Source organism: Thalia democratica, chromosome 7, assembly GCF_965202585.1.
Source record: "Thalia democratica chromosome 7, ktThaDemo2.hap1.1, whole genome shotgun sequence".
Taxonomy (NCBI): Eukaryota; Metazoa; Chordata; class Thaliacea; order Salpida; family Salpidae; genus Thalia; species Thalia democratica.
This window is the reverse complement of record NC_139171.1, coordinates 52689563-52709911: the sequence shown is the minus strand read 5'-3', so window position 1 is coordinate 52709911 and position 20349 is coordinate 52689563. Positions and strand designations below refer to the sequence as shown.

Here is a 20349-nt window from a genome sequence, read left to right as displayed (position 1 = left end):
TTTAAACAAGTTGTTAAGCTTATGGTTTAAGACTAGTTTTGTATAAAATAAGCAAAAAGTAATAAATATGGTTTAAAGTAATTTTTATTCCACAAATTGCTTTTGTTTTTGACAGGTATTTTAGTCATAAGCTTTTAAAGTTTGAAAATATTGCTTTTTAAAAACTTGCTTTTGAAATAACTTTATTTACAGGTTTTAAAGTGCAATGTCAAAACTTAAATTTTTAACCATATTTTTTGAACAAAGTCTGAATAAAACTTAACAAAAAATTTCAACAAAGGGAATACGACTTTTTATCTCGTTAGAAAAGACTTGTGGTGTTGATTTGAATATATGGTAAAAATATGGTGTATAACTTAACAACACTTGAAATTTGTGTATTTCAATCAGATTACAGCTTTATACAAAAACCGAAGTATGCTTGATTAAACACTTCTGGTTAAATATATATATCAAATATATATTTTAGAATTTAAACGACAAACAATAAATGATAAAAGGTTATTTTATTCTTTTAGTAATTAACAGTTTTGATAACTTTATATGTAAATTAAAAAAACACTTGTTTATTAAGTTTATTTTGGTTAAAAAAAGGACCTTTATTAAAAAGCAATATGCATAAAAACCATCTAGGTTATTAAACTTAAACATAGTTTGCTTTCAAAAAAGGACTTTTTTTTATATCAATAACTATTTTACAAAGTTTAAAGTACCGTTTCTTGTGACCATACTTGATTGTTTGTCTTCGGTAAAGTCACAACTTAGCTGTAAACTTAAAAACTTTTATTGTTTTTAGGTACTTGAGTTAATCCACCACTACTGGTAGAAAAAAAAAACTTTTATTGTTTTGCCTGCTGTGTAACTTCGCGTTCTGAAAACATGTAAAACTGCAAAGATAAACGGCAGGTGCGATGAACGGTGGTTGAACAACAGACCTGTTTTTCATTCACTACCGTACATATTTAGTTAAATCTATAACAAATATAAATAGTTTAGAAACTAATGTGCTAACTTAAAAACTAATTAGTAAAAAAAAGCAATAAAAATTGTTTCCTATGTAAGTTTTAAAAAAGAGGACAGATAGGAACCAAAAAATTTAAAACCGCATTATTGTTGTTTTTATGATCAATTAGTTTTAAGATCAATTAAGATTTGTTATACCAAACAAAAAAAATAAGGTTTTTTGTTAAAAATGCTGGGACGAAGATTTTTCGAAAAGTACCAAGGTATACGGTAGTTTAGTGATCACAGTCCAAAATCCATCAAGTTCTCAATTTAATTTCTAGACCTTATACCCTTTTCGTTTATAGAAAAACACTTTTTTGATTACATACACGTTATTTAGCCCAAAAAGTTTAACATACACTGTTCAATCGCCTGTTACTTAAAAATAATGAAAGTATACTAGTATAAGTTAGTCTGTGTTTTAAGTTAATTATCTATTACTCAAACAATAGTCTTATAAAACTGTAGTTTTATAATGTTAAGAACTAGTAGTTAAAAAAATACAAGTACAAAAAAAATTAAACATATTTTTAATCAAACTACGTAAATACAGGTTGATTTCATAAACAAGTTCTTAGAAATGTTTTTCTAATTATTGTGCAAAAATTAATAGTGTTTACCAACAAGTATGGGTAGAAAGGCAGACAAGTTTATAAACAATTTTTTTAGAAATAAAATGGCCTAAGAAATTATAGAACTAAATTTGAAAAACTAGTCAAACTTTTTAAGAATCTTAAAACAAGTATGAAACTATAAATAGCAAAACATAACTTATAAACCAGGTTATTTACAATTATAAACTCAGTTTTTTCTTTACTTATCGTAACTTATCATAACTTTTTAAATTTTTTTTCTTTTTGAGTGTATGTATTTCTTAAATGTTTTCATTTTAATTAGAAGCATTAAAAATATGTGATCATTAAACAGAAAAAAAAAAACTTCAGTTTTTTGCGTACAATCAGTGACACTTGTAATCATACTTGTCAAATATGTGCTGCGCAAGAATATTCGATAAAACGAAATAATAAAACTAATAAGCTTTTCACTCCAAAGTAAAAAGGTAGAAACAACCAGAACAGGTCTTTTCGATGAAAAGTTCAAACCTTCAAAATGATCCACTCAGCCGAATTCCATTTGTTTTTCTCGCAACAACTCGAACGATGAGTTAACTTCTTGGAAGTGTGGAGATGAGATTATGACACAATTATGTAAGCGGCTGCAAAACCGATGACTAATTTGTTTAAAAGATGACTTGCAATGACTACTTTGCGCTTCTCAGAACCTTCGCAATTTACTGGTAAACCGAAAGCGAAAGTGGCGGAATTCTCGGAAACACTTGCATGAATTTGCTCAAATTAGCCCACAATGCATTCGGCTACCGTAAACACGTTCAAGTGCCTCTCGCTGGCAAAGGTAAACAAGGCAGAGTGCAGGAAAAACAACGGCGGAGTTTCAGCGCGATTTTTAGAGATTAAAGTTTTTTTCAAGGTTGAATTGTTTTTGCAATGATTTTAAAATGTTCATGCTTGTTCTAACCGTAATTTTAGTTGAATTACGTTTTTAAAATTATGATGACTATCCGGTTTTATAAAAAAAAAAACGCCAAACTAAGTATAAAGCTCTGGTGTATAATACGGTTTGGTGTGAAAAATGACGCTATTGAAAGTAAAAAAATAATTTTTAATTGGTATAGACTTGTTTTTTTGTTAACTATAATTTTCATGGGCCCACAGCTCAGTTAATTTATGCAAGTTTGTTTTAGCTTGAATGTTTTAACTAAAAATACCGACAGCATAGTAATTTTTAGGTTTTTTTAGCTGTAATTTTTGGCAAAACAGCTTTTTCATACTATGATAAGTATAAACTTGTACAAGGTAACTTGCTTTAGTAAAACTGGATTTGAGGAATTTGATTGATTTGGTTGAGGATAATTAAAGCTTTTTAGAAAAAAATAGTTCTTCAAGAGTGATATACTTTTCTGTTTAAAGCATAATGTAAACTATTAGAAAGTTTAGTTTAGAATAATTTACATTCACTTAGCATACAACAAGTGTTTGGGTGAAATCTTGTCGCACTAGTGTTTAGTTATATTTTTACAACAAATTACATAGTTAACTCAATTACTTGTTAGAATATTAAAAAAAAATCTTAAAAAGCTATCAACAGATAACCAGTCTTAATTTTGGCTTGTTTGCAATGAAAATCAGCGAAACAAAGTTGTCACCATTTTTACTGTAAAATCTCACAACTGACTTGCAGGTCGTAGCCGTGAGTCTTGTACGATTCGCTCAGTCTCCTCTCGACGGACGACCCGATCAGCACCTTGGACTTTTTGGTCCCCTGGGACCTGGCTTGCGTGGAGGCTTGCGCCGCCGAAAGCCGCTTCCTTTCCCGGTCCTTCTTGTACAGGGGACCGAAGGAGTTCCTGCCCCCGCGCACCCTGTCCCTTCTGACGGCTGAAAACAATTGACAATGTTTAAATTATAAACTGCAGTGAAAGATATTTGTTGTTAATAAATTATATCGCGGGAGACTGTGCGACCTGTGGCAGTTAGGATTTAAGTGCAATTTGGTATCTGAAACTTGGTTCAATCGTTTATTTTTTTAGTTCTTGACTAGTAAAAAGGTTAATGTTATTAACTGTGCCTCCACCAACCCTGTATTAGTAAGTATTTCAGTCTAAAAAGAAACTACTCTAAAAACAGCCTTGTTTTTTCATGGTACGAAAATAAGATATTTTCTGCATTTAGCATTTCTTTTAAGCCTAGATTGTAAATGTATCAATCACAAAACAAAATTGTTTTGTTAGTTTAATTTTTTTAAGCTGTGTGGATAGTATCTGCAACTTAGTTTGAATTAATTCTTTTCTGAATAGTCAACAAATTAAGAAATCAACAAAGTTAAAAAAATTTTTAAACCAGAAAAACAAAGCATAAAAGGAAGTTCTGCTTTTAGATTGATACATTTAGAATCTAGGCTCGAAAGACTTGCGTAATATAGGAAATGCTTTATTATCGTAAACTAAACAAACAAGGCTGTTTTTAGAGTAGTTTGCATACAGCATCATTGTGAAACAAAACTTGAGAAAACAGTTTGTTTTAGCAAAAACTAGTATAATTATAAACTACAAATCATATCAGTTTTATATGGTTAGAAACTTTGTAATTTACTTTTCAACAATTAGTTTTCGAAAATGGTCTATTTGCTTTTTAAAGTTACACGTCCGTTTTACGCTAAATTTAAAGCTAGTAAAAACGTTAACTGAATTATAAAAAATTCTACACTACTTATAAATAAGCAGAAATCAACAATCAAACTTCTTACGAAAAACTAAACATTATTATATTGTTGAACAACAAAAAAACACGCTCAAGATGTTTGGTCCTCGGACCTGGTGAAACCTCTCAGTTATTAAGAAACACACCACGGATACCTTTTAACGTCTTGTCCAGGCCAACAACGCTTATAATAACTTAATACTTGTTTCATTTAATTGATAATTTATTTAAGAACAATCTAAAGGGAATCTTCATAAATTTAAATTTTATTTAGGATTCAAAAAAGTTTCGACAGAAAAACGTATCGTACTCATCGACAAGCTAACATTTTAAAAACTATTTTTACAGCTCAGGTAATTTTTCGTTTCTTAAAAAAGCTACGAGTTTATATCAAACAAAAATTTTAGTTGTTTCTAAAAAGTTTTTCTTAGACGGATTTTTTAATAACATGAGTTTTTTAAACACCTATTGAAATACCTTTAAGCTTTTAACTAGACAAAAAAAAGTTAGTTTTAATTACAAAAAAAAGCTTTGTTTTGAATTTTTGACTAAAAGTATCATACAAGTAATATAAGCATCTGGTTTAAACTTGATTTGTAATTGTTTTAGTTTTATTAGTTTTCAATTAAAGGCAGAGCTAACGAACTTTATTATTTTCTGACGAGAAATACACTTTAAATAACTACGACGTCGCAACTTTGAAATATATCCTGATTTCAAATTTCAAGTTTCTTAAACAAGATCAAATTCTCAAACAAGATCAAATTATTTTTTAAAGTATCAAAAAACGTTTCGGAAAACTCCACAAAAGATCTTCGCAACTTTTGCTTGACAGACAGAGTCGCGTAAATAATTTCCAGTTGTTTATGTTTAGACCAAGTGCTTATACTATTCTGGAAAGTTTTTTTTTGATTCATGCAAGTGGATGTAATTTTTAAGAACTCAAAGCAATGATATTGTTTCTCACGAGCAATTTGACAAAATTTTATAAATCGAGTCTTGCGTTTTCCTTTTATTTAAACTTGCTACCTATCGAGCAGTATTTACGTGTCACATTTGATTTGTTTCTACCTTTACTTGTACATAATATATTTCGTTTGTTAAAATTAACACTTTTCAAAATTTTAAAACCAATTTTCTGAACTTATGACTGTGATATATTTTATCAGGAAGTATTCGTAAATAACTACAAAATGTGAAATACTGTGCTAGCAGCAAGTACTATCTGGAACCGAGTCAACAAATACATAAAAACAGAATACTTATTACTTTTGACATTACGCTTCCGATGCAGTTTCGACATATTCTACAAAGGTTTTTTGTTCATATGGGTTGTAGAGACCTGAATTTAATACACGAGCCATAGATATGTTAGATGTAGCTGATTTTTGAACAAAAAAAAAAAGAACTTTAACAGATGAAAGTTGATAGCTTACTTTAATTTAAACAAATTTAAAACTTTAATCAACTTATGGAAACCACGCTCTGTGCGTCTGTCATATATGAAGTGAAGCTTAACTGTTTATAAACACCACCTATCGTTTTGTAAAATTTTTGTCATTTCACACTCATACTTCTGCTTAGCTTTTTACAGTGTTTTTTTTTTCCTTCGTAAGAAGTTATTAAAATTTATTTTAATTTTTAAATTAAATTTCTTTGTTTAATCTGGTTTCGAAACGCCTTACTAGGGTTTGAAATAAATTAAGACAGAAACTCAAACTAAGATGAAAAAAACACTTCTGTTCACCTTTTTTCACGACTTTTTTTTTCCTACGTGGGTTTCTAGTCTAGAGGTGTACGGTTATTGTAGTTTTTTGGCCGGAATTAGCAAGTAACAGCAAAATAATAATTATGATGTAGTAAGAACTACTTTGTGCTGAAAACCGCACAACAAGCAAGTTTCAACCTATTTGTTACTACAACGCTCGGTTTTATTTGTTTTGGAAAATTTTTTTACTTAAATTATTAAGATTACGTCGAGAGATAAAAAAAATTTGAGCAGCAAATCCCTATGCTGAACATAAAGAATTCAATTATAATCAGAAATCAACGAATCTTCCTTTAATTTTCATGCAAACTTTAAGACATTTCTTGTTTCAAATACTTAACTAACATTTATAGTTAAGGTTGAGACTAAAGTTACTGCACGAACCAATTATCAAAGTGATATAGTTGTTAAGTAAAAATAATGCTTTTAAACCGTTATAAACAGTCAACGAACTGTTTTTATTATACAAGTTTCTTTAAGTTTTCATGCTGTCATTGAGACACTTTTGATATAAGCACAGTTTTTATAAAGAGATCTTATGGTTATCATTTTTATACACTTCTGCTCATCGTTTTACAGAACTTTTACACGAGTTTATTAGTGCTTTTTTATTATTACAAATTAACTTTACCTTTCATCCGACATTCAATCTTTTCTGATTTCAGAAAAATTATTGAAAGACTTTATTCAGAAAAATATTCAAGCTGCAACATCAAAAATAATATCAAAATAACATGACAAATACAAACTGAAAGAAAAACTTTGAAATGATAACTAAATACGAACTGGTTATGTACCTTCGATTTCCGTGACAACGTTCAAGCACTTTTAGAACCAAAATGGTATTAACTTTTGTTTAGCAAAAATTCATCTATTTCTGCTTAATCATTAAATTAGATTCATTTCTGCTTAATTTCTATTATTACAAATTACCTTCAACTTCAGACACATCTCAATTCAAAATTTTCCACTGTTAAAACCCACAAAATCACACTTGTTTAATTTGTTTAGCAAAACTTAATTTATTGCTCGCATATTCCTGCTTAATTTTTCATATTATTTTTCTGCTTACCTTCAATTTTCATGCCGACGTTCAAGCACTTTTAGTAACAAAATGTAATCAACTTTAGCTAAATATTTTTTTTTTAATTCTGACAATCGTTTCACTCAATTTTCTACAAGATTTTTTCAGCGTTTTTATCACCACAACTCACCTTCGACTTTCATGCCGACGTTGAGGCACTTCTGGTAGCGGCAGTGCTGGCAACACCTCCGGCACGTCTTGTCGATGTGGCACGACGAGTTGAACGCGCACTGGTACTTCTTCAGCGACTGCACCGTCCGCTTGAAGAACCCCTTGCAGCTCTCGCACGTCAGCAGGCCGTAGTGGTAACCTGAGACCTGAGAATTGTGTGTGCTTTTTTGAAATATAAATGTTTTTGTTTTGAAAATAAAACTACTGGTCTCAAATTAAATTTGTATGTTTTGTTGAAAATTAATTCTGAATGTATTTTTTTTTCAGAAAAAGTGCGACTTTTGTTACCCGTAGTGGTAACCGTAGTGGCATGTGAGTAACCTGATAAATCTTTGATTAAAAAGTATTGTTTTTATGTTTTTTCTGAAACAAAAGTTAGAGCTTTTAAAATTTGTTTATGATATTTCTTTGTATTATTTTTGAACTTTTATTTTCGTTTGAGGAAAAAAAATCTATTTTTTTACTACATGAAACTTAAACAGATGAATAAAGAGACAAAAGTTGTAAATAGATGAATTTAAAAGACCTGTTAGTACTAGAACACTGCTTTAAAAAGTATTTACAAAACTAAAACAATAAGTTTTGCAAGACAAAACTGCGAGAAATATAGCCTAACATATGATTGACTAGAAAAAGACTGCAGTATTTACCGCTAACAAATAAAAACTTAAGTACAGAAGAATTAAAAGCAGAAGTATAAAAAGAGTAAGTACTTGTTAGAAATGGTTTTGTACTGTTTTTTTGTTTTTTTTTAACAAACGAAACTAAGAGTATCCTTAATATGAATAGGTAATCAATAAAACGTTATTGGAATGAGTTAATAGATTAAGAAGTCATCATTGTTACTGCTTTTTCAGTAAACTTAAACGGTATTAGAAGACAGTTAATTACTGGTTTTAGAAAACACTTTAAAACTTAACTATCAGATAAGTTAAGTATAACTTTTAACTGAGAAAGAATAAGTTTGTAACTAATATTTAGTACATAAGTAGTGTAAATACGAAATCAAAGTTTTTTAACCTAATATTTGTAGAGTCAGGCAAAGATTAAACAATTTTGCAGTTAAAAAAAAAATTGTAACTCATGTTTTACTGATGTAATAAAATATGAAACGGTTTATTTCAATGCATGTTTATTTAAAAAGTGTTATCTAATTAGTAAAAACTATAGTAAGTATAATTTAGTAGCATATTTTAAACACACATTATTTATGACTTTTAAAAGTTCTTTTAATAATTCTTTCAAATTGTTTTATAATAATACTCCTTGATAAAAGTACAGTTTTATATCTCACAAAATATTTATAAAAAGTTATAAAAAGAATGCAAACAGTTAAAATTACTAAAGTAAATAAAATTCGCGTATACTTCTAATAAAGTAATTTAGCTTAAATAGTACTTTAATTCAAAATTACCTTTCTGAAAATCTTTATTAACAAAGTGTATCGACAATACTTTATATTTTTGTTGTCAAGCTTAGCTAATTAAAGCTTTTTTGATATCGGTTCAACTTAAAACTTAAATTCAATTTTGTTTTATAGGTTTTTTTCTTTGGCTTCAATTAGAATTTATGTTAATTGTAAAGTTAATATGACTTGAAATAAAGTTTAAAAACAAATTAATTAGAAAACATATGAGTAAATAGAGTATAAATTAGTATTTATTTAAATTTCGATTGAAAATTTTAGTTTTAATTCTAATTCATGTACTAAAACTTGTGAAATATTTTAATATCAATATATTTTTTGAATAGAACTGTAATGAATTTTATTTTAAAGTTTGTAATATTTTTGCTTACTGAACTAATTGAATCATTCTAGTAGGGTAATAAGTTTTAAGAATTATCAAAACTTGTTTGTCGGATGCTTTTAACGAGTAATTATTGAGTTGTAGAGTGATGGAATTTTTTTTTATTTTTAAAAGTTTTACAAGTAATAAAGTTACTAGATTAACATTTTTTAGTTAATAATTACGGTATGAAAGTAATTAATTTATTCTTTAAAGCCTTTATTGAAAATATTTCAACTCTTCATCTCTCTTGTTTATTATGAGTTAGTCGTGCCCTAAACACCTTTAATAGTTGTTATTTTAGATATTTACAACCTAAACTCTAAGGTTTTAAATCCTAAGATAATTTCCATCCAAATTGTTGAGGTCTATTCGCTTGACAAGTTTTTTGATCATAAATACCAGAATCAAGAAACGAGTAGGAGTCTGTAGTTAATGCATAGACTCGTCCGCAGCAAAAGTCTTAGTACGTGCGTGCAGTGGTAAGAACATCCATCAATGAAAGCGCGTTCTCGCTCGGGTTACTAAATTCCAACGGGTTACTTATTAACGAGCCACTACGCTAGCTGATGTTTGTGACTACACAACGGTGTTTGCCCAGCGGCCCTCCTTGGCACCCCCCTCAACATTTCACTCACGTGACTTAGAATTTTGTTATGTAAGCGGGCTGTTACGTAAAGAGTGAACTTTTGCACCGATTTCGGTTGAAACGATTTGAAATTTATAATTTAATAAAATAATTGTTTTTTTGAATAAACTAAATTGATTTGTTCGGAATTTAGTTTGCAGTAATAGAGAATATGACTGTTTTTTATATCTTTAGTTGATATGAATAAGAATTTATAAACTTAAGCTTTTAATGATTTAGAAGACAACAATAAACTTAAAATGAATACTTATATATGATGTTTATGTTATTTTTATGTCTTGTTTTCATGTCATGAAAATAACATTAAGTAGTTGAAAGAAATCACTCAAGACAAGTAAGCTGTATAAAATAAAAAAAGTATGATACAAAAAATATTTAAACATTAGCGCAAAAATATTAAAAAAGTTCTGTAAAATTAATAAGCAAACAACAGTTTTAGTAGATAAATATGTTGTACAAATGTATCATATGTTACTTTCAAAATATTAGTATTTTTAAAAAGGATACACTGATTGTAAAGTACTTTTATTTTGATATTAAAGTATTCTTTACCTCTTAGTTTATGTAGAGATATAATTAGGGCATGTTTTTGAAAACATTTAAAAAAAGATTAGATAAAGTTTGGTTTTGAACGTTAATTAATATAGGCTTTAAAAGCAACACAATTTTCTTTACAAATGACTTTGGAATTTATAAAAACTTAATGTAAAAATATTGTAGTTAAAATTACCTTTACCTTATTTACTCAAGCTAGTGTTTTTCATTACAAGCGTTAGTTTTTTAAATGGTTTAACTTTTATTTCATGTATAGATACTGGCAAGATCTATTATTAAATTCTTCCTCACACGATTTAGTTTTAAGCTTAGTTAGATCTTTTCTTTAAAGAGCTTATTAAGCTTTTTGATAGAAAAATGGTTATAAGAAGACGATTTATTAAAGTTAAAAGAATATTAAGGCTTACCCATAGTAAACAAAAACAGCTGTTGTAAAAATATACAGTCTTGAGAAGGTTTTAATGTTCATAAAGAATGGAAACGTAGTTGTTGCTTAACTTTGTATTAAAAAAAAAAGAAAAAACATTATAACAGCGATTATTAAAATCAAATAGTAAAATTAGCTTACGTAATAAAATTAACTACTCAATAAACAACAAGCATATGCAAAGCGGATATTTCAAACGTTTTATAACTTTTTTTCTTATGTAAAATTTCTAATAAGAAACAATTCTGAACGTAAAGCGTTTTTAATTTAGATTCAATCGATATTTTGTAATATATTAAAATGTTTTTAGGAAAAAAATTACCTCTACAAATTGATTAATGATGTTTAATACTTGTATGCTATTGGTTTGAAAAAAGGCTGTGAATCATGGTAATAGTTTTATTAAAGTATATTTTGTTTATTGGAATTGACGTTTTAGTTTGTTCTCACCCTTAAAACAACTATATATTTTCTTTAATTCAAATAGACACTTTTTACGTTTAATAGTCTGAAAAAAGATCTAAAAGCTTAATACGAGCAGTTTCAAACAAAATAAAACTTAATGTGTATTTTATTTTGAATAAAAATTCAACTTCTTTATTCTTTTGAATATGTTACATCTTTTTGTAAGTGGTAAATGCGTATTTGTCAGTAAAACAAAAACATTTAGTTGATAAAATACTACATATATATTTCATTATGAGTTTCTTAACAAGTTAAAACTTTTTAAATAATATTCTGAAAAACAAAATAAAAAATTAACAACACACTAACAAGAATAGGAATAGCTTTTATTAAGTTACTGTAAATGTTCAATGTACATATTGTTTGTAGTTTCAGTATTAAAATTGTGAAAAAATTTTTTATTTAAAGTTTGCTTGATTTTATAAAAATTCAATAAAGCTTTTTTTACGCTAAAGTTTATCGTAAAAAAAGTTTAAAAGTTATGGAAAAAGGAACCGTCTTAGATTATAAATATCAATAAAATAAATACTAATAATAGGCTCAAAATGTTGTTTAAACTAGCTATTAAAGATGTAAGCTTTTAACTTTTAATTAAACAACTATTTTTTATTTCTTAAGTTTTTTTAAAAAGCAGTATAATTTTAAAAACACTTATGTGCTATAACTTTGAGTATAAAAATAAACGGTTTTTACATTTAAAAGTTAAAAAGTATATTTTTTTTACTGTTTTGTTGTTTCTGCTAAAAGTAAGTATTTATACCGTGAATTAGATAAGTGAAAGCCGTGAAAAAACCATTGTAAACCTGTAAAGAAAAAAACAGTATTCTGATTTTTTGCAACTTTCTTAAACATGTACCAACATATACTGTCCTACAATTTCTATTTTTTTTATGAACGCAAAACAAAAAAACACCTAGATTAAAGTTTAATATATTAGTGAGTAATTGTAAGCGCTCCGTATTAACACTTTTTACTTTAATTGATCACTTTCTAAAGTAACAACCGTAAGTTTATCTACTTTTAAAGTTATAGCAGTGTAGGTATTAAAAAGCTGTTAGGAAATAATGCAGAATTTAGTTTCTCTATTATTTTAAACTTAATGGTGTATAAATAATTAATAGTACAATAATAATTGACCAAAATTGTTTATACAACAAACGGTTCGAAAGATAACAAATACTAGATTTAGCTTTTGTATGGATATTTTCTTTACAGTAAGTCGAGAAATATCCAAATCTTTTTGCTTAAGTTACCAAGCCTTAATAAAAAGTTATAAAAAATAAAGATTTAACCTGTTTTAATAATTTCAAAATCTAGATAAACGATAAAACTGTAATAAACAACGTATGCCACATAAAATTGCTAATTTGTTGTTAATTTATATATTTTTTTTACAAAATAAGTGAAATTAAAGTTTTATGTAAAAGTGTTGGTGTTGGTTTGGAATGAACTATTAATCTTCTTGTTAGCTGAATTTTTGCGGTGAACTTTTATAATATTCCGGCTTATGAATAGATCATATTAATTGAATATGTGTAGAAGGTGTAAGAATGTTGCAAAATTATACCAATTTTTTTTATAAATTTTATATATACTTGTATGAGTTAGGTTAGTTGTGTAGAGATTAATAAAAAAACAACTTTAGATTGTTTTTGCAAAGAAATAGTTATAAAAGACCTGGCTGATGTATTATAAACTGAAAGCTCGATAATATACAGCAAAACAAACAAATAAAGTTACGTAAGGACAAAAATTAGTGCTTTTTAAAGTTTCAAAACTAAACTGAATAATTCTCGACGTTTTATTTTGTGACAAAAAAAATTTAAAGTTTAATTACAACATTTTGATAATTTAAATAACTAGCGATGTTAAACTTGTTGTGATAGACCAAAACAAATCTTTTGTGTTAAATTTTTCTTAAACTGCTTGAAATAAACAGCAGTAGCAGATTTAAACAACTAAAACCATTAAATTCATTAAAAAAAATTTTCAACTAACTTTATCGTTGCAAACTGGACATTTTTCGTTTTCGTAAATGTTCTTCTTCGACTTGTCGGCACTTTTCCGCTTCTTCCTCGTACTCAGCTGATTTTTCTGTTGCTGGTTCGCTTTGGAGAAGTTTCCCATCACGTGCAGATCTTCGGCTTTCTTCATGGATGCGGTGGACATCCCGGAGTCTTAAAAAATCTTCGGTCAAGTTGCGAGCGAAACGGCAGGAGCAAATGTGATCATCGACAGTAAAACAAAAACAGTTCGAATTCTCAGACCGATGTTGATTTTTAATTTTTTCAATTCTTTTTTACAGATACCGAATCAGATTTGTCCGCATTATCACCTGAATGTGGAGATGTGATGTTTTGTTGTTCCTGATATTCGTGCATCGCCGCTATTATTTTCTTTCTTTTCTCACTTCTCTCTTTTTTACTAGCTGTTTGCGCTTACATAATGGGATTGACCGGCGTTGCACTACGTGCGCTAGCAAATGTATTCATAAATGTTTGTTTTATCGTGTTCTTTGAGGTATTATTTTTAACGACGTTTTTCAATGTTTAAAAATAGCACACGGGTTTTAAATTAGGGTACGGGTTTTTAAAATGTGCAGGAAAAAAAACTGTCGAAGATGTGGTGAGAATTTTACTGAAGAAAAATAAAATCGTGATTAGACCAAGTCATGTTTAAAAATGTAATAAGTTTAAGCTGTATACAATTTAGTTACAGTGTATTAGTAAATAAAAATATAACTTGAGGAAGCTTATTACCTCGTAATTTTTTATATAAATATAGAATACAAAAACAAAATAGACTAAACAATTAGTTACCAACAAATATAAACTTTCCACTTTTGTTAAACTTTTAACTGAAAAAAACTTTTTAATAACACATGCAAATTTTTTTTTAAAAGTTATTGTAAACATAAAATTACAAAAAAATACTGCTGGTTATGGTTATCTGCAGAGTTAAAAATTAAAAAAAGTAATTTAAAAAAACTTTGTTTACTGTAAAATTTTTACCGAAAAGCCATAAATTACATTTAAACATGTTTCTTCACAGCTTTTTTATTCTCTGCACTAGCTCATTTGAATATATACCAAATTTATACATTTTACATCTTTTTTCCTTTTGCGGTTTTAATCAAAAACTGTAAACTTCCACTAAACTTGAAATAAACCTTAGATTGGAAGGTTTTAGATATTTCAACGTTATTAAACTTGATAAAAAAAATTAAGCAGATCGTAAAAACTTTTGTAATTTTTAAAACTTAAAAAAAATTTGTCATGAAAAGCAAAAAAGCGGTAATCATTGTTTAAAATAATAATAGTTAAATTTTTTATCAGACTATAAAAATAGTTTGAAAATTAGTTATTGTATTGGTAAAAAACCATAAAATTATGATTATTAAGATTATCAGTTTCAATATATAACTGATAAACAGAAAGTACAAAACTAGCATTGTAGATCAAATTAGAACAATACTTAAATATGTTAATAAATAAAACTTTAGTTTTAATCAATTTACAAACTGACAAACACATTAAGTCATAAAATTTTAAGTTTTTGAATAAACAATAACTATCTTTAGAACACGTGTAACTACATAAAATCTAGACACAACTATAGAAACATATCTTGGTGTAGATTTAAAAAAAAATTTTCAAACAAAAAAAAGCAATACTAAATGGTTTATAATAAATACAAATAGTTCAGTTTAACTAAAACAATAAGTTAATTTAGTAAAAGTTGAGGTCGTATACACAATTAACAATAAAGATTTGCATACTAAAACTATCATGGATAAAAACTTATTACGATTTCTTTGATATTTAATTTATCTAATACATAAATAAAATAAAGTTTTGATTTTATATTTAACAATTTTATATGAAGAAAAATAAAACAAAAATTATACTTCTAAAAAAGTAAGCGAATTAGTTTGCAAAACTTTTTTGGAAAAAATCATTTCAAATTGAACAGCTTACCTATACAAAATTGTTAACAAATTTTAAGAGCTTTGAAAACTCATTTTTCGTTGCTTGCCTTGTTTTGAACACTTATGAAAGTTGATAAAACTTTTTAATGTTATACCAAACTCAAACTAAGTTTTGTTTTGTTAAACTTAAAATATATAGCAAAGTCTTAAACTGAATCAGTTTCCGATTTATTATGTCATATCAACTAATAAAAAAGGATTATAACGCAAAGTATTTGACCAAAATTATTATCTACTTTCCTTTTAGCTACTTTAAAAGTTTTACACTTAAAGTCAAACACAAAAATTAACTTAGTTTAGAGTTCTCTTACTGTTTTAGAACGCTTGTAGGTTTAAGGTAATAAATGATAAGTTAACCTAATAAATGTAAGAAATGACACAATATTTTCCTTTACAATTTCTCAAATACGTTGCACCTTACTTTATATTAAATGTTTCATGTACTAGGTTACTTTAGTAGCAGCAAGCTAAAATATTAATCTCGAAATTGACATTAAAATTAAAGTTATTGAAAAATCTTTAATTTTAAGTTTAGTAATATAAAACTTTTTAACGACTTATTATCTTACAAAAAATTACTGTTGATTAGATTTAATTATTTTTTCATTTAAAATCAAAATAAAAACAAGCGTTTTATTAAGACCTTTTTAAAAAGTAGTTTGAAGTATTATTTTGTAGTTTATAACGCTCAACGTTTCTATAGATAACAATTAATAAAAAAGAACAAAAATGTTTTTAATTTAAGCAGAAATACCATAGTTTCACATCTAATAGAGTTGTAGCTTTTTTTTTGGTAAACATTAAAGGAACTTTTCTGGAGAAATTGTTCTAAGATTAAAAGTTATAACTACTGAGTATTAAAAAAAGTAATTAGCCAATCAAAGGTTTCAAAAAAATAGATGCTTTAAATCACAAGCATATAATTATACAAATATAATTGGGTTGCTATCTTGTGTGTTGTGTAAGTTCTACGTGTTAAAATAATAAAACGCAATTTTCCTAATTTCCTTCTGCGCCATTATAGACAAGTTTTCATTGTTCTAACTGTAAATTATAGTTCAAGTATAAAAATGAATAAGTAAAATTAGTTTTGTGAATAGCAGCAATTTTCTTGTTGTGCTTAAAGTAGTTTACGACTACCATAAACCGCCTTAATGATTTAAATTAAACACAAAAATACAGACATTTATTTTTCATTCAGCTAAAAACTGATTTGTTTTTTTAAGTTGAGTAATTAGAATCTTCTTTGTTTCGTGCTTTAATTGGCATAGAAAACGCAGTTAACTACTGTTTACCACCCTGCAATTACGTGTGTAAATCTTTGAGACTGTTTTTTTAAGAAATTATATTTATTAAAAGGTAACTCGGTAAAGGTAATGAAAGTAGTCTTTACTAATTGTTATAGAAGATAGTTATATTCAGTTTATATGTACAGTTAATTTATACATGTCTAATCAGTCTGATCATCTTGAAAAAAAACTCTAGTAAACAATTGCATACATACTTTTTATTTGTTTTAATTTAATTTAAGAGAAGTTTAGATTGTCGTTTTTCTAGCTTTAAATAAAAAAGTTATTGAAAATTATTTTTAAAGTTAAGGTTTTGTGAAATAAAAACATAAGAGCTTTATTACAATAATTTAGATCTTATATAGATTTTATCTAAAAAATTTTAATGCAAAAAAAACTCATGATATGGAAGATAAACTGAATAAACAAAAAAAAAAAAACTAAATATAAAAAAGTAAGTTTCTATATTACACAACTTACAGCTTATTTAAGTATTCTATAAAAAAAAGTTTAAAATAAAGATTTATTTACTGAGATTTTGTAGAAATCAAACTAATGTTTTTAAAGAAGTGATTTTGAGTCTTTTAGAAAAGGAGTTCTATTTGAGCCTAAAAAACGGTTCTTACTTTCAAAATTATTAAACTAAAGTATGTTTTTAAGTACTTGTTTTTAAATATAAAATAATCGGTTTTGACTTTAAGTAAAACAATTAATAAAACTCTATTTGAATAAAATATTATTATTAACTGATGATCTCTTTTTTAGGTGAGACATAGTTTTGAAAAATAAAATCTAGAAATACTTGAAATTAAGTAAAATATAATAAAAAGTGTTCATTAGCTTTGGAATCGAAAACTTATGCTAAAAAGAGAACTTTAATTAGTTGTACATATATATTTTGTATGAGATTAATGGTAAGCAACTAAATAAAGTAGCTGAAGTAGTTGAAATATTTGAAATTAGGTAAAATAAAATACAAAGAGTTAAGTAGAATTAAAAATAAGAACTTAAATTAAAAAAGAGAATTATAAATAGTTGTTCATAAATATTTTGAATGAGACTAGTGATAAGCAATTGAAGGTTAATGCAACTTATTTCGTGAAACAAATATTTGAATTTTTATTTCAAAACATAACTTATATAAAACAAAAAATTATTTATAATGCTATAAAACAACTACCTTCACACTAAAATACAATTAAGCGTTCTGTACACTTTTAAATGTACCTTTTTATAGTTTCGAAGTATAAATTCACAAAAAATAGTTTAATTAAGTTTAAGTTAATAAAACTATAGAAATAGAACTTTTGATCTTTTTTTTTGCTTAATTTATACTTAGCACACCACATTCTTTGGGTTTACAGTAAATACAAATATGGCTTCGATTTTCATAACATACTATGTAATTTTAGGAACTCTTTGATTTTTTTTGTGAAGTGAAAAAAATATGTATTTTTTTAGATTTTGAGTTGAAAAATTGATACTTATGTTATCGATTTGGTCAAAAGTGCATTTACTATTTCGTTTTCGTTTTCTATTGAAAAAATTTGATGATATAAAGAGTAAATTTGTATTTTCTAGTTATAAAGGATAAAAACAACAATATAACTTTTATTAGTATTAATATAATTTTTTTTGTTTTATTAATATAACATTATATTTTTATTCTACTTTTTGTTGTTATATAAAGATTTTATGAGTAAATTTAATATTTTGCTAGTCACTATTAGACAATATAATTTAAAAATATAGGTTTAATCGTTTGCTAATAAAAGATCCTAGTGAAGTAACTTCACTGGAATATAAATAAAAACAAACTGTACAGTAATCTTCCTTTATTGTACCAACATATATTTCTGTGTATAAAGAATCAACACACTTCAACTGGGTTCTGTAAAAAAATATTTACTGTAATGAAAGAATAGAAGCATATAGTAAAGTAGGTGTATACATGTTTTCATTAAAATAAAATATTTTCTACAGCTAATAGTTAATAATAGGTAAAATACTTAATATTAAATCAAACTGTTATAAAACTATATAATATTTGTGATTAAATGTTGTGTATTTAGTTTACTTTACTTATTTTAGACTTAATAGTCACTAATATTATATAGTTTTATAACAGTCGGATTTAATATTAAGTATTTAACCTATTATTAACTATTATCTGTAGAGATTTTTTTATTTTAATAAAAACATGTATATACCTACTTTACTATATGCTTCTATTCTTTCATTACAGTAATTATTTTTTTACAGAACTCAGTTGAAGTGTGTTGATTCGTTAACACACAGAAACATATGTTGGTAAAATAAAGGAAGATTACTGTACTATTTGTTTTTATTTATTAGACAATATATACATTTTTAAGTAGAAGTTTAAGATGTACAAAAATAAAAAAAGTCAACTATAAAAAAAAAAACAATTTGATGCGAAAAAAACATTGAAATAATAAAATTTACTCAAAAAAAAATTTCCAATAATTCCTTTATTATTCCACATTAACGAACAAAAAACATTTTTACTAAATAATGTGGATTATAAAAGGAGTCGTTTAAAATTTTGCTTTCGAGTAATTTTTATTATTTTATTATTCGTTAGCTTTTTTTTCTAAATTATGATATATCTATTTTTGTTAGTAAATTATCGTAGTAAAAAATATTAATGAGCATTAAAACAATAAAATTTACTCAAAAAAAATTTTAACGACTCCCTTAATAAACCTCAGTTGTAAATAAATTGTTTTTATATTTCAGTATTTTTTTTCTAACTTATGATAAGTTTATTTACATTTAAGAAATTAATTCTAGGCTAGAGCAAAACTACTTCTTAGTTAGTAAAATTCAAATAAAAGCTTTAAAGAAACTAATTTGATTATAATCAAGTTTTCAATTTTTTACTTTGTTATTTAAAGTTTTTGTGATGTAAAAAATCACTTAGTTTAGTTGTATAGTTTTTCACAACTACATAGCATTTAAACTTATTATAAAGTTTTTAAGAAGCCATACCTTAAAAATAAAATTAAATTAAAAAACATAAACGTAACAAAAGATCTATTTTATAAAGACTATGGTAACAAAATATAATAGTAAAATAATCCAGTCATTAAAGTAGTAGATTTACATAGGTCATTTGTTTAGCAATATCTCAAAAAATAACTTAAAATTTAAACATTAAAAACTTACCTGGTCAAATCAATTAAGACTATATTTTCAATAAATAAATTGAAAAATAAATTTATAATAGGATATAATTATTAATAAATCAGAACTATCAGAGTTTGAATTTTTTGAATTTGAACTGTCGTGCACTCGTTTATAGTGCAAAGAAAACATACTTGTTTGAAAAAAAGTTTTTTGTAAACTGCTTATTTTAAGTCTCCAAAAAAAGCTAAATTATTGAATTTATTTAAAGTAAACGATTAATAAAAACAAAAAATTCTATTTACTAATATTAATAAATTTAGAAACGATGTTAGCCGTTAACTTTAGTTGTTAGTTTGTTAAATTTTTTTATCAAAAGTTTTAGGTTCCTGTATTAAAAAATCCTACAGATACGAATAAGAAAAAAAAAACTTTTGTGATGAGTTTGAGATTTTAAGTTATGAGGTTTATTCATAAGTTTCGGCAATAGGTTAAAGTGTAAATTAAGTCTTATAAAAGCGATAGACTTTTAAAATTAAATTAGAATAAAACAAAAAAATATATATATAAAGAAAAGAAGAAAACGTGAAAAAGTACTAGAAGTATAGAATTTAAACAAAGTTTAATTCCCTTTAAATTTTACAAAACTAATAGACCAAAATAAAATTTAGTTTCTAGAGACAAATATCTGCAAAAAAAACCGTTCTTATGAAAACTTAATAAGTTAGCGCATTTA

At 25.9% G+C, this 20349-nt stretch overlaps 1 protein-coding gene across 1 annotated transcript in view; it reads right to left on the bottom strand.

Moving 5' to 3' along the window:
- Nucleotides 1-13358, bottom strand: part of LOC145841564 (nuclear receptor subfamily 5 group A member 2-like) — a 33122-nt gene extending 19764 nt beyond the window's left edge. Inside the window, exons 1-3 of the mRNA XM_082948919.1 lie at nucleotides 13188-13358; nucleotides 7266-7452; nucleotides 3259-3461 (exon numbers count right to left, since the gene is read on the bottom strand). Of these exons, the coding sequence (XP_082805045.1) occupies nucleotides 3259-3461; nucleotides 7266-7452; nucleotides 13188-13358 (561 nt within the window). The remainder of the gene's footprint in view (nucleotides 1-3258; nucleotides 3462-7265; nucleotides 7453-13187) is intronic.
- Nucleotides 13359-20349: the final 6991 nt, after the last annotated feature.